This window comes from Metopolophium dirhodum, chromosome 9 (assembly GCF_019925205.1).
Source record: "Metopolophium dirhodum isolate CAU chromosome 9, ASM1992520v1, whole genome shotgun sequence".
Classification (NCBI taxonomy): domain Eukaryota; kingdom Metazoa; phylum Arthropoda; class Insecta; order Hemiptera; family Aphididae; genus Metopolophium; species Metopolophium dirhodum.
The window spans coordinates 23,476,759-23,492,329 of NC_083568.1; the positions used below are offsets into that span (position 1 = coordinate 23,476,759).

At 29.2% G+C, this 15,571-nt stretch overlaps 2 protein-coding genes across 2 annotated transcripts; one reads left to right on the forward strand and one right to left on the reverse strand.

The window, feature by feature from the left end:
* Nucleotides 1-1,120: 1,120 nt before the first annotated feature.
* On the reverse strand, nt 1,121-1,737 carry LOC132951707 (uncharacterized). The gene is made up of 2 exons (XM_061023597.1): nt 1,262-1,737; nt 1,121-1,168 (listed from the first exon to the last, which is right to left on the reverse strand). The coding sequence occupies exons 1-2, from the start codon at nt 1,683-1,685 to the stop codon at nt 1,164-1,166; spliced, it is 429 nt and encodes a 142-aa protein (XP_060879580.1). The 5' UTR covers nt 1,686-1,737; the 3' UTR covers nt 1,121-1,163.
* A 4,606-nt stretch (nt 1,738-6,343) lies between these two features.
* Nucleotides 6,344-7,129, forward strand: LOC132953034 (uncharacterized protein DDB_G0283357-like). Its single transcript, XM_061025583.1, has one exon. It carries the CDS (start codon nt 6,344-6,346, stop codon nt 7,127-7,129), a length of 786 nt encoding a protein of 261 aa, XP_060881566.1.
* The last annotated feature ends 8,442 nt before the right edge of the window (nt 7,130-15,571 follow it).

Below are 15,571 nucleotides of genomic sequence, written 5' to 3' on the forward strand. Positions count from 1 at the left end.
ATTAATATGGCGGCCGGAACGACGGCTGACTATGAATTAAGTCTATTAATAGAAAATTGCTGAATTTAGTGTGCACTTTGAATAAAATGTGTGATAAAAATATTTTTGAAAAAAGTCATAAGGGGTAATAATTCAAAATTCAATATTAAGTTTCAATTATATTAATATTTTCTTCGCTCTATATGTTTTCACTACCTACCTTTCATTTTTCACTTTAAATATTTTTATAAATAACTTGCATTTTTATTTCTTATACACCATTTATATTTATTATGAATGCTTAATATTTTGTCTACTTGTTTTAATGGTATTTCTTTTCGTTATCACATTTTACCATAGATATTTTTAAATTGTTTCTGATTGAGTTTCAATAAGCTCAAATTTATCATTTAAAAACAATAATTATTAAATTTGGCAACGTTGGAAAAAAATCAATCAATCGTTATCATTCGTATGACCGAAAATTCCGTTCTCAACCGAACCTATTGAGGACACGATTTAAGATAGACAGGTTGAGCAACGAACCTATAGATTCTGAGGCGCAACGTTTCCATAGAAGAATTGCCAGTAAGAACTAAGAATTACAACTAGCGCTCAACCGGTCAAGTGGTCGATTTTTTAATCAAAATACCTTTTTCTTCAAACCACAACGCACAATAATTTGATAACCACAGGTTAACCACCGCATAATTTTTCGTCATTTTTCGGACATCTGCTAGCCAGCCGATTTTAATAGTAATTTTTTGAGATAAGGATTGAAGATTTCAAATTTTAAAATAATAATATTAGTTATAGTACTGTTTGATATTTTCATTAATTCAAATTAACTTGCTACATATTTCTTGTAATGTCACAAAACTAATTACTGGGAAGAGTACAATTTTCAGAGTTAATATCAAATATCATAGTACTCTGTATGATTACTTCAGCAATTTGTTCAGTTGAACTATATGGCACCTAATAAGTAATAAGTTAGGGCTCGGAAGTTATAGGAGTTAAAAAACGCAAAATATGCACAAAAAAATTGTAAAATATGTTAAATATGCAAGATAAAATGTATTAAATATGCAAAAAAATGTACTACGTATATACAAAAAAAATTATTTTTTATGTTTGGCTTAATGTTTTGGCTTGTATTCTGTGTTTGATGGATTGTAATTTTTTCAATCTAAAAATATATATATAGAATAAAATTTGTTTGAAAAATTATATTAATTTTTTTTTAATTCATTAAACATATAGATTATTGTAACCGTCATACCTGTAAATGTATTGCATTGAATAACCAGAACTTTTTTGATATTTTCTATCTTAATCAAACGACGGTTGTCTGTAAGTACATTTTTGTAGCGCGAAAAACTTCTTTCAACATCCGATGAAGTTGCGTATTTAAAGTGAGCCAAGTCATTCCCATTTAAGTCTTCTGGTAGTCCTTCTATTGACGTTGATTCACCAGTTAAAATGCTTGATATTTTTTTTAAATCATTAAAACCACAGTTTTTTTTCAAAACATTTTTTAATTTTTCTTTGATTGCAGTGCCTGCCTCGTCAATAATGTGCTCTAACTTATTTTCGACGGATTTCACTGTCACTATTGACTCATGTAACGGGAGTTTTTGTTTTTCAAGTTGTATTATTGTTGTCGGTAAAAAACCATAATTTATATGAATGAAAGTTAAGTTCATTTCCACAGAACGGTCACTTACAATGTCTTACACATACCTAGATCTTCACAGATCTTACAAAATAGAATAGTACCGTCTGTTGAAAAGAAAAAAAAATTTCGCCGAATTCTAAAACGAATTTTCTAGTTTGTGAAATTTTCGGCATATTATAATTTTTTAAAACACTTAGGTAGATTTTACAGAGCACGGACGAATTTATTACACGCGACAGTTCACACACGACTGACGTGAAAAATATACTTGCCCGTATAATTCAGTCATACACCTATAAATACACTATTATATAGAACAAATCGCTATTAGATTAACGATAACGTCGATAGCATAGACGTTAGTGTAATAAAGATAAATACGCTCCGTTAATAGGTACGTCGCGACTGTTAATTTAATCGAAAATAAAATAATAAAACCATAATTATTAGAAAAAAACATCAATTTGTTAAGAAAATATTAAACGAGCATAAAAATCCATGAACATTGAGAAATATGCACTTTTTTCTAAAACTGACAAAATATGCAAAAATATGCACTTTTAATTTTTTTGTTTAAGCTCGTCATTCTATAAAATGGATTTCTAGCTTGATCTACTATAAATTAAAGGCATACAGAAAAATATGCAACTCCTACAACTTCCGAGCCCTATATTAGTAATGACATATTATACTTAAATATGCGGATCTTAATATATTGTGATTTAAATAATTGTAATTTCACCAAACCTCCGTACATGCACGTTTAACTATCGCCTTCTAATTCATTACCATTTCTCTTATGTTTAGAGTAGTTATGATCATTTTTAATAACTATCATTATTGTATCATTTACCTGGTAAATTATATAATAATGGTAAAAAGTTTATTAAAAATTATAAAGATTTATACAATTTATTAATATAAAATATATTTGATGTACAACATCAACAAACAAACTTGTTCAATAATTGTATGAACTTTATTTAAGAGAGTGACAGGTATGGCCTCGGACTTTAATCGTAATTTCCTTAAACCAATCTAAAAAAATAGTCTTGATACACTTATGAATTAAAATAACATAACATTGTGTATGTTTAAAGTTAAGTAAAAAAGAATAGGTACAAGGTACTAAAAGAAATAGCAAGTTATTGTTTTGATTAATTTTAAAAATGGATAAACTAACTACAAACATTTTCTATTCTAGTGGAACATACCGAAATTTGGTTGCTGCATTCCCCAGACACCCATGTGGAAACAATATCAGACGGTCTAAAATGTTTCTCACATACCCTGGAATGCCTGTTTAATGAAATCCCTATGGCTTTTTCCCAAATATCGTGGCAAATTTAGTTTTAGCACTGTCGCAGCAACCAGGAACACAACATTTATTCGACACCATGATTGTTTAATAAAGTTAAATAAATAATGCATAGACAATTATAGACTAGGCAATATTTTTTCCATGGAGTAATACTTTATCTTTATGCTATTTTTACGCAAGGCAAATCATTATGATTCTAAATCAAAAATTGGTGGGTTAATAAATACATTAATACATAATGTAAAAATTATTGATAAGTGAAAATGATATAGAATAGTTTACTGTTCATCCGCTGGAGCGTTAACTGTAATTCTCACAGTATGCAACAGCTGTTTCTGTATTGGAAACAATGGACTTAGGCTTGTATAGAGCGTTGCACAACATGTCTATCTTAAATCATGATTGAGGACCAAGGTGTATTGATAAAGTGTCGTCACTCTGGCCCCCTATACGTATACACTATTGATTGAAAATATTACCACAGTTCTATAGTCACCAGAGCGCGCTTCCTGTCATATGGAGGCCCGTGTATTCATACTGTTAAATACAAAATGTCTTAAAACTTAAGAATTAAAATGAAATTTTTTTTTAAATTGAAGTTATTTACAAAAACATTGAATCATAATTAGTTTATTTTAATCGAGTTGGCATAATAAATTGGAGCCTATAATTATACATTACATTTGCATTTTAATCATTTGCAATATTTTTTATCGAGTAGACATCAATTATAAAATATGATGTAAATTTAGTCACTTCTTTGAAAATTTGGATCCTTCTTAAAATCTTTAAATTAAATTAAAACTATTATGATTCTGTTCCTAATTAGTTCCTAATTATTTTCTAGTGCTCATAAAAAACTCTAAAAACATATTTAAAATATTTTGCATATTTTATTATATAATTAGGTATATTATTTATATTATAATATTATTCAATATTAGTTATCTTATAAACTTCAAACTAATTTTGAAAAATTGTTTAGTTTTTTTTGGCGTTTTCTTGTTTTTCAAGTCCATTAAAGATTACCTGTAACGTAAAAAAATAAAAAATGTTTACTTTGTTGATGAAAATAATACAAAAATACTTTTTTCCACGATTTTTTAAAAAATTAAATCGTATTTATACGCGATTACTGAGAATATTTATGTACAGCGAGCAGTGGCATAAGTAATATGAACCTTATAGGTTTCGATACATTTGCAGTTTCAATTAAAATATTTCACCTGATAAATAATTTGTTGAATCTATTGAATGTTTAACGTAACGGGTTACTGGCTTATATAATGTATATGTAAAATGTAGTTTAACCAAAATTCAATTCAAAACGTGACAGTAATTTATTGTTACAGATATACTTTTAAAATTGATTAAGAATGGTTCGTATAACTAAGAAGTGTGTATTACAAATTAATATTGATTTTAAATACTGTAGACTACCCACACGGGTCTCTAAGTTGCATATAAATCAATTTTCACTGATTTTCAACTTTCAAAACACGGCCAAACACGGTTTACGGCTTTACGCTCTATGACTGGTTTAAGACTAAATCAGCCGCAATCTGATTGTAAATTTTAGTACTGTTACGTGCTGCCCCTTCGGGGATCCAGAATGACGATGATTTGAAATAAAATGGTAGTTACATTAAAACAGTAAATGAAATGTTATTTATTAGAACAGAATAATGTATAATATCGTCGTTTGTAGTAGTAGTCGTCTTGTATATGGCTAGTGGCGTGAAGGCGCTTCTGTGTAGCTGGTCCAGGTACATCTCATTATGCTGTGCTCCTGGCCCTTCTATATACGATGTTGGTTCCTTTGACAGAATCGGCACGTGGACAGGGTGTCCTTGAGGTGGATGTAGCCGTTCATAAAGTTGTTATTCTCGCAGTTAGTGAAACTGCTGGCTCATAATGGCAATTTTGTTGTTTTCCGCTCTTCTTGATTAGTTTGCCAAATATGGAATATAGTATTGAATTTTTTTTTTATAGGGGCGCCCTAGGATAAGAAATAGTATAACATTACTAAGAATAAGTTGATAGAATAATTGTTAGAAATCAAAAAAATTGTTAGAGTTTAGAAGATAGGTAAAGCGCGTAAATTAAGAAATTAAATCATTTAGGAAAAATTAGTAATAAGACTATTATAGTTTATAGTCTATAAAAATAAGGGATAGGAAGTCGAATATTATTGGAGGGATTTACGGAGTAATTAACCGGGGATTTTTTTTATATAATATTCGAGCGTAGTACGAGCGCGTACGCATAAAAAACATCGCGGAACAGTGCGAGGGAAACGGGTGAGGGGATACCGTATCGGAATTTAACATGCGTAACATAGGCGGTCGAACGTTTTACGTGTTATTAGATAGGTACTCATCCATATCCAACGTACGTCGTGCGTTTACGTAATTTCTTTTTATTATTTGTGCATGATAATTATTTTATAAGTAATTTTTACATATTATTAATTTTGGTGACGGTAGTTACAAAATTATTAGCTTATAAATCAATAATAGTATATACATGTAGAGTAAATACTGTTGGTAATTACACACGCGGATAGGATAGTAATAAATTTAGTAGATATAATTTATTAAAAATTATATATATGTAATGTTTAGATAAATATATGTCAGAATCCGATAGTTCAGATATTGATACTAGTTCTGCGGACAGTTCAATAAAAGTTGAAAAATATAAATCTAGGAAAGAATTAAAAGAGGCAGTTTTAAAAGACGTTGTAAAGAAAGAATTTTTAGAACAAACTAGGAAACACATAGTTAAAACTGAAAAAACTGTTAGGAAAAATTTAGTAAGAACACATAGTTTAACAGAACAGATAGGTACCGCGCCACGTAAACAAACCGTAGGTCGTTTAGGTACTAGGTCAGACTCAAGCGTAATTCACGTGCAGTTAGAGTCAGTGGTTAAGAAAAAAATGAGTAAAATGGATTTAGATAAAGCAATTGCTATGATACCTATTTGCACGGGCAAAAAGAACGTAGCCGAATTTATAAATATCTGTGAAATCGCAATTAAAGAGACAACGGAAGCAGATACACCGATCTTATTAAAAATAATTACTTCTAAGTTAACAGGAAATGCATTAGAAGTAACAAAATATCGAAATTTAGAAACATGGGGAGCAATAAAAACAATATTAGAAGGGGCATTCGAATAAAAAGTATCGGAGAGGGCCCTATCAATAGCTTTAAACACGGCACGTATGGCCGAGGGAGAAAGTGTAGCAAAATTCGCTAGTAGAATCGAAGAGTTATATTATAAACTCTGCGCGGCAAGTACGGTAGGTCTAGCTCAGGCCGAAGCAGATATAGTGAAAAAAACAAACAAAGAAACAGGCAATGATCATATTTATGACAGGGTTACCTCATCACTTATATACAGTACTGAAAAGTCGAAATCCCAGTACATTGGAACAATGTTTCAAAACGGCGATCGATGAGATGCTCGAATATGAGTCAAAAGTAGAAATGGACAAATTGCAGAGACAAATTGGTAATGGAAAACAGGCAGACGTCAATAACGAGGAAAAACGACAAAATGGTGGTAATACAAATAACGCAGTTAATCGCGGAGGAAACGGTAATTCAAATCAAAGCAATAGAAATAATAATTTCAACGGGTATAACAACCGATATGTTAATCACAACAACCGCAATAACTATGGGAATAATAATCAGAGCGGATATGGCTCACACATGGTTAATCGCGGCGGTCATCGAGGCGGAAACGGCTATGGACAGAATTTCAATGGCAATAATGTACAACAAAATAATATTAACCGAGGCACCGGATGCTACACTTGTGGTAGATCTAATCACATAGCACGAGATTGCTGGAGCAATCGACCTAATGTGCAACAAAATACGTATAGCAATAATCGTGTAAACGGCACGCGCCATGCGAGCAACAACAATAATGTTCGTAGGGACAATAACAATACTCAGGGCGTACTTTGCAGTTACTGCAATAAAATAGGTCATGAAATTTCAAACTGTTATACAAAACAGAAAAACGAAAGAAGCACGTCGGGAAACGCCAACGGACCATCACCAGTGGGAGTCAGATTGGTCCAAGAAATAGTTCAAGACCCACACACAGGATTTTCCACATCACAGCAAAATTAATAGACAACCACATTACTTTAGAATCACCCAGTTTTAATAAGAATCAAATAAAATTATTAGTCGATACTGGGGCGGATCTAAATATTATTAAAATGAATGCATTAAAAGGAAACACTGAAATTAACGAAAACGAAAAAATTTATTTGAAAGGCATCAATGAAAAAATAGTTTCTACAATAGGAAAAACAGAAATAGAATTAATAATTAATAATGAAGCATTCGAAACACAATTTTATGTTGTAAACAATATTTTTCCGATTCTGGCAGACGGAATTATTGATAATAAATTTCTAATAGATAATCATGCAGTAATAGACGTCGCTAATAACACGCTAACAATAAATAATAATAAAACCGGAAGCGATAGTGATATCTGTTTTACATTAAAACCGCGCTCGGAGACAAAAGTACAAATCGATATACCCGATACAGAGATGAATAATAAAAATATTTTAATTAATAAACAAGAATTAATACCGGGCGTATATTGCGCGAATATTTACAATACAGTCAAAAACAACAAAATTACTATAAGCATATTAAATATATGAGAAATGACGCAGGAAAGTTTAGTTAGTTACAGATCAAATATTATCTTATAACAAAATCTAGTTAGTTTAGCCAGTGTCGCGGGATGATGCTTTAAATTGCAGCACACACTTACGACACGGGTTCAATTAGCAAGATGAAATCATTACGAAAATAGAATAGAGTAGAATCGATTTAATACTAGTCTTGATCATGTAATAAAACTTGAATACAATAGTTTATTGTTGGTCTGGACCTGTAGTAAAAAGATACAATCTAATTACAGTATAGGGATAGTAATATTAACTAGGCATAAAATATAATGATATAGCGATTAATGGAAAATATATATATAGAAGCAAACGTAAACGTAGAATGAAGGAAAAAAAAGAAAGTTAGGAACATATTAGCATATATTGGCGTAATTAACATGGTGATGGAATAAGAAATATATTAATCTAACTTATTTAAAACATAATTAACATGGTAATGGAAATAAAATATAGTAAACACCACTATTTTATCATATATATATATATATTGCACGAAAAAAAAATATATTGTAATAGATTTTAAGGATTCATGTTATATTAAAATATTATTACACATATTATATTAACATTAAGATAAGATTGTTGATGTAAACAAAAACACAAAAAGAGAATATATTGTTAATCACATAAGATACTAACCTAGATAATAAGCTAAATATATACTGTAATATTGTGAATCATAATCTGTATTCTGTCAATAATAATTAATATGGTGAAATGTACCATATAATTATAATGATGTATTTAATGTAAAACATAAAATGTAAACATGTAATAATTGAATGTAATGTAATAATTGATATATGTAAAATTTGTAATCATAGGAAAGTGCTTGAACTAATGGAGGAAGTTTGAGTTAATTTTTCTCATTTAGACGATAAAAATCAACTTTTAAAGGGGGAGATGTAGTAAGCAAGTTCCTACTTAACAATAAAACAAATCCCACAGGTACATAACTATACTATACTATAATTTAGATACTGTAATTCGGCATACACCGGATAATAGAAACGGAGGTAAGGGTTCTTTCTGTATATTACATTTTAATGTCTTGGGGAAGAGACGGTAGATATTAGGAACTCACTGAACCATAATTTGCTCTGTATACGACAGATGTTCAAATATAAAAATATATACTATATGATTATTTTGATTACAACGCTGTACGCTGTACGCGACGATAGTTATTATAAATATATTAAAATTATATTAAAAAGATTATTTCAAATTTAATACACAGAATTATACTGGAAGTCATAATATGCGTGGGCTGGAACGATGTTCACACCAATCACATCCGTGAGCCGAGATACAGTATCTATAGGCAAGGGGTACGGGGAACTGCATATAAAAGGGAGCCCGAATCGGCCTGTTTTCAGACGTGTACTACCACCCATTAGTGCAAGCACCTTCACGCCACTCTGTACGAGCATATTTTGGACTTAGAAAAATTATCAACAATATAATAAAATTCACAATAAAACAACAACTGTCTTTTATTTATTATCAACCACGACTACAACATCAAGCAAACTGTCTGCGACCCGCATCTATAATATCTTGGGAGCCACTTATCTACTATTAGAACTACGATAGCAGGTACCAAGCTCCCGAGTATATTACAGAGGTTACGTCTATGAGACCTATAACATCTCAAGGAGAAACGCTGCTACCCCGAGTAACAATATTATGTGCTAACACGTGCATCGCTTACCTACACATATATCGTAAGGACCCATTCCTTTCAGTACCGACTTACACTGGTGATGACTGTCTTGCTATTGATATTAAAACTAGTATTGCTTAAATATTTCAGTTTTCCGGTAACTTTACTTAAACCTTCCCAAAGGTACCAACTATTTCGCATTTACAACAGAAATCTACTCTAAAATTATAAAATTCAATCATTTATTGGCGCTAAAGGTGACGGACAATAAGGAACTTATTGTAAAACCAGTACTTTTATTGGTTTCTTTTTTTTTTATTTCTCTTAGGTAACTAAATTATGGATAGTTTTAGAAAAATTAGCTCAACTCAATTCCAATAAAGAATTACCTGTAGCGTACAAAAATAAAAAAAAATTTAGTTAGTTGATGAAATAGATACAGAAAGACTTATTTTTATATTTTATCAAAAAATTACATTGTATTTTTACGTGATTACTAAGAATGTTTACGTACAGTGGTATAGGTAGGATAAGCATTGTAGGTTTCTTATAAAGTATGAGATTATTGAGATTCAATTAAAATATTTCAGCTGATGAAGAAGTTGTTAATCTATTGAATATTTAACTTAACAAGTTACTGACTTATATTATGTAAAAATTTAGAATAGAGATAAACCAAAAATAAACTGAAAACAAGACAATGTAATTTATTTTTTTTAGTAACAAAATCAGAAAATTCAACGAAACGTATGTATAATAAATAATAATTAATGAATATGTATTAGACATTTTAATTTATTTTAATTCTGTAAAAGTAATTATGTAGTGTATACGGAATTAACGTCAAACATAGGTTATGAACAGCAAATAAATAATATATTAAAAAAATAATGAAATTCTAAATATTTTCAACTTATTATAACATTTTCACGATATTGTGCTACCATCACTAGTCGTGACTGATTGTGACGTAATCATATGGTGTTTGAATGATGGTACAATTGCTGTTTATATTGAATATACTATCATTATTAAATACAAAAATAAATTTGGGTACCTAAGTGTATTTAGATTCCTGACTCAAGTTAGTGCCTCAATTAGGCAGTGATCCTATAAATCAGCGGTTCAAAAACAGTCTTTCGCAATTGTAACACAGTGCTCAGTGGTTAAGTCAGTAATTAAAATAATATAATATTTGGTTTACGTATCACGTTTATTTTATTAATAACAACCCGCATATTTTGTTTCGTAGTCGAAAAACAATATTAGATGAAAGTTGGTTGATGGTCCATAGTTATATTATTATTTTTATCGTTTATGTCGTGTATTGTTTTAAAAAACTATAAAAAACAAATTTATAGGTAAGCAATACTTTCATGCATAATTTTTTTGGAATTATGTATATTTTATTATTTTATGAGCATTCCAGACATTTAGTGCTCCATAGAATTACATTGGCAACATGAGTGTTCCACGAACAAATCATTTTGAGTACCTCTGTCCTCTAGGTACAGTAAATGCTTTGCCGGCATCGACCATAGCGTAATTTAACATCAGTAGATTATACTTCAGATTTTTGCTAAAAAAAACAATGCATTGGGTGATAATAACCTCATAGATTTTCCAACTCAACTGCTCAAGTAAATGGCATGATTAGAAAAGGTTATCCCAGGGAAAAAATATATGTATGAATTCGCAATTCCTGGATGTTATGTATTGGGCTCTACTTTTTCATAATATTTTTAAATCTCTGTAAAAAGTATTACTAAGATTTATCAAAATCACGAAATTTTATAATTATTTTAGATTCTGAGTGAAAAACGATGAATGTATTGATTTTACAATGATGTTTTTTTTTTTTTGCATCTATGTACACGATAAGTAATCGAAATAACGATTGGATTTTCAACTTCAGTATCTTGTTTGATGGGAAAATGCATTCAGCAGGTCAACATTTCAAAAGCACCAGGAAAAACAACATAAAAATTAAGAAAAAACAGAAATTTTTACCTCAAAATCGGTTTTCCACAAAATCGATTTTGGTTTTTTGCTTAACTCTAAAACAAATGAACATATACACATGAAATTTCCACTGGTCGTTTATATTTGCATTTTCTATGCACGATATAATATTTTGATTTGTTTCGAACTAATTAGGAACACTTTCAGTTTCCAATTTTATTAGTCATTTTTTCTATGGATGTCAATAAAACTTTATTTGTTGGGTAAAAAAGTTTGAACATTTAATACAAGGCTCCTACTAAATTGTTACACTGACATTTGAAAAATATTAAAAATCCTTAGTCACAGTTTTTTTTATAAGAATCTAAAGTTCAAAAATTGACAAAATATAGAAATATCACAAAAATTACCAAATTATTTTGAGTTAGTATTTTATGAAAAATTTTCTTTTTAAATCTTAGATTTGAAAATATAATACAAGATTTCTCATAAGTTTTTCTACCTTTATCAAAAAAAAAAATGTCTACAATAAAGTCAAATTAAATTTTTATGAGCGTTTGAAATTCATATTTTTACAACATTTGATATTCACTCGATTTCTCATGTAACGATTTTCTTATTTTGTTATAATTAAAAAACAAATAACTTTAAATACTTGAAAATTCCACGGAATGTTTATATTACCATTTTCTATACACGATAAGATTTTGAAAATAATTTGACTCTTTTTGAGCTGTTTGCGGACTTTGTCTGCAGTTTCCATTTTTTTTAGTTTTTTTTTTCTTTAAATATCAAAAACATTTTATTTTTTGGGTAAAAAAGCGTGAAAATTTAATGCAAAGCTCTTGATATACTTTTACAATAGCAGTTAAAAAATATTAAAAATACATAGGCACAGTTTTTTTTTATAAGGATTTAAAGTTGGAATTTTGACAAAATGTATCAAATTTAAAATTTAATAATTATTTTGTGGTTAAAAGTTTATAAAATGTTCAAATTTTATAGCTAAGGATTGAAAATTTAAAACAAGGTTCCACGTAAATGGGTTATATATAAATTACTTTATTCACAATAATATCATCAAATACATTAGTAATACCATAGGCTGACTAACCGTTTTCGCTCAGAATCTTTTTTCTTATACAATAATATTATATCATTGAATTCAAATTTAACACCATCCATAACTGCGACCCACTTGTAACCTACTGTACAGCAGAGTGACATCCACTTACCCAAAAAAAAATAATTAGGTTGAATTAGGTTTATTTTTTGCTTTAAATTGATTTTATACCTTATTCTAACTTAAATTAGGTTAATCATTTTACATTTTTTTTTTTATTTATGTTTTATTTTTTAAATTTGTTTTCATGCTTATGCTGACTTAAATTAGGTTAGAAAAAATTTTACACATTTTTTGTACTTGACTTGCTTTAACATTTTTTTATATCTTATACTAACTTAAATTAGGTTAATCATTTTACATTTTTTTTTTTTAGCATTCATTTGTTTTAACATTTATTTTTGTGCTTATGTTGACTTAAATTAGGTTTAAAGTTTTTTATTTATTTTAACTTTAACTTTATTTACTTTAAATAGTGTCTGTGTTATTAAAATGTTTGAATTAAGAATAATAATCCTTAATCAATAAAGTTTTACAATAATTGAAAATACAAGCTATGTGTAAATAATATTAGATGTACTTACCTAGTATTCATTACACTTGGATAATTTTTACAAATTATTTATATAGATAAATGAATGGTAATTACCAGTGGGCGGCTCGTGTATATGTGCACAAGTGCACGTGCACTACCTATCCAAACTCAAGAAAAATTGAAAATATAAATCATAATAATACTACTAAGTACTTATAGTGTTATTTTAATTATTTTTAAAAATAAAAAAACATAAATTCAGAATATTATATTTGGATTGGGTTATTTCGAAGGCCAAACAGCCGGGTGGTTGTCCGCGATGGAACGGTATCGGTGTGTATTATAGCGTGGTATTCCACATTTGTTTAGTGTAAAAATTAAAACAAGTCGAAACACGCAATTCGTGGTATAATGGATTTGATGTGCACATAACCAATTAAATTATTTTCAGCGAATTATTTTCGACGTCGCTGAGCCGTTGCGTGTCGGCATTGGCATTGGCGTTATAATAAATAAATAAATTTTTTTTTATTGAACTTAAGCCCGGCGACTATGGCCATTAGCTGTTGTAGGGGTTATGAACTGTGGTAAGGGTAAGTTTGGTTTGGTAGGTTGATTTTACGATTGTTTTAACAGTTGTTACGGTAGGTAGCAAACACGTGTATGTGTGGCAAGGTTTATAACTACTATGAACCCGTGTGGTCACCCTTCCGGGAGCTAGTAGCTGTGGCCATTACTTACTCCCAGTCGCATTCCGTGACTGGTAGCAGCCAACGCGCCACGCCAAGCCACTAATTTATTTTTACTCTCATTCGTTTATTATATTCCGATTATCAGCTGATTCGATAATAATCGAAAATTCAAAACAACAATCGTTTATCTGTTTAAAAATATAAACAAAATAAAAGCTGATTGGTGAATCACTAAAGTTTGTAAACAATCATTTATTACATTTTATAATTTATATATAATATTGGTTATATTTTTTTGGATGTGCACTACTTCACTACTTCATTAAAAACCCACGAGCCGCCACTGGACTAATTACTAAAATGTTCAAATCAACTAAGACTCAAAATATATCTAAACCATTTCCATAGTCATATTATTCTTAATACACTTAAGTTATAGAACTCGAAAACTAATCGTTCAAATTTTGATTAGATACATCAAAATACTCAAAACAAATATCTGCTTAATGATTAAATGTGAAAAAGTGGGATTTATTTTGGAAAAATAGAAGTTTGTATTATCACAGGATCATCCTCAATTGGTACAAAAATCTCAAGTATTCAAAAATATGGTCTTCGTGTGTATCTATTTAAAAATTCTAAAAATCAGAATTTGATTATATCGACGGTATTTTGTTAAAAAGGCACACACGTCATAAAGACAACACATGCGGGTACAACCTCTTAACTTGTTAACTGATAATATGAAATTGGAGGGAAATGTATTATTAAGTGTTACCAACTACAAGCGATGTTCAGTGTGTAACCTAGTAAAACCACTTTGTTCAATCTGGTAATATACAAACAGCAATAATCATAATTATTGTTAAGAACTGTGTAGGTTGTAAACAATTAGCATGCATTTGATATTTTGATGTGGTATAAGCCCTTTCAACAGTTCTTTGACCTGTGTAAATTATTTTAATTTTTAAAAGGGCGTCTGCATATGTTGTATTCGGTAGGTATTGCCATCTTATTTTTCCATAGATGTATACGCCGTTTTACCAGAGTATTTTCGTGATTTTTCTGAAAATTTTAATACCAAAAACGTATTTTTCGATTTTCTGTGGTAAGCACCCTTTTAACAAAATACCGTCGATATATTTAATTTAAGCATAAAATAGGGTGAGCAATGAACATGCTTATAATTCATCTTATTGTACAGATATGCTATAGCTTATATAATTCCTTATTTGTATTACCCTATTGCATTTTAAATGATATTATAATTTCAACTCTTTAGTAGTTTAGTAGTTTAACACTACCAAAATATTTTTTTTAAGCATTCATTATTAGAAAATGTACGTATTTATTAATTCAAGTATTTTTTTTTATAATTGAACGGGGTCTCACATTAATTTTCTGTCGTTGGCATTGCATGGAACCAGTATTAAATTTAATGTTAAATACACATTATTTACTCATGTGTTAAGACAGATAATAAACGGGGAATAACGTTAAACAGCATATGGAAAATAATATTATTCACATTTATGATAAATAAATAAACTAGGTAGGTACCTACTTATTGTGAACATTATTTATTTTGTGTTGAGTGGGTATGGAATAGGTGCATATTGCTTATAAAAGAAATCGAGAAATACTATTTTCTTTCATTTATTGTTCACCGTTCACATTATTTTTATTATTTTATTATATTACCTAAATCTAAATGATTTTTTTAAAGAATAGTTTAATGACGTTTATAATTTTAAGCATAGCAATTTGGGTTATGCCAATTACTTCAAATAATAAAGATTTCATAAGTAAGTATAAAATAATTTATTGATAAATTATGATTAAATTTGTATTAAAATTTTATATTGCGTTGATATTTAACAGCA

Coding starts and splice junctions, on each gene's coding strand:
- LOC132951707 (XM_061023597.1), bottom strand. CDS start 1,685: ATGAACTTAACTTTCATTCATATAAATTATGGTTTTTTACCGACAACA.
- LOC132953034 (XM_061025583.1), top strand. CDS start 6,344: ATGATCATATTTATGACAGGGTTACCTCATCACTTATATACAGTACTG.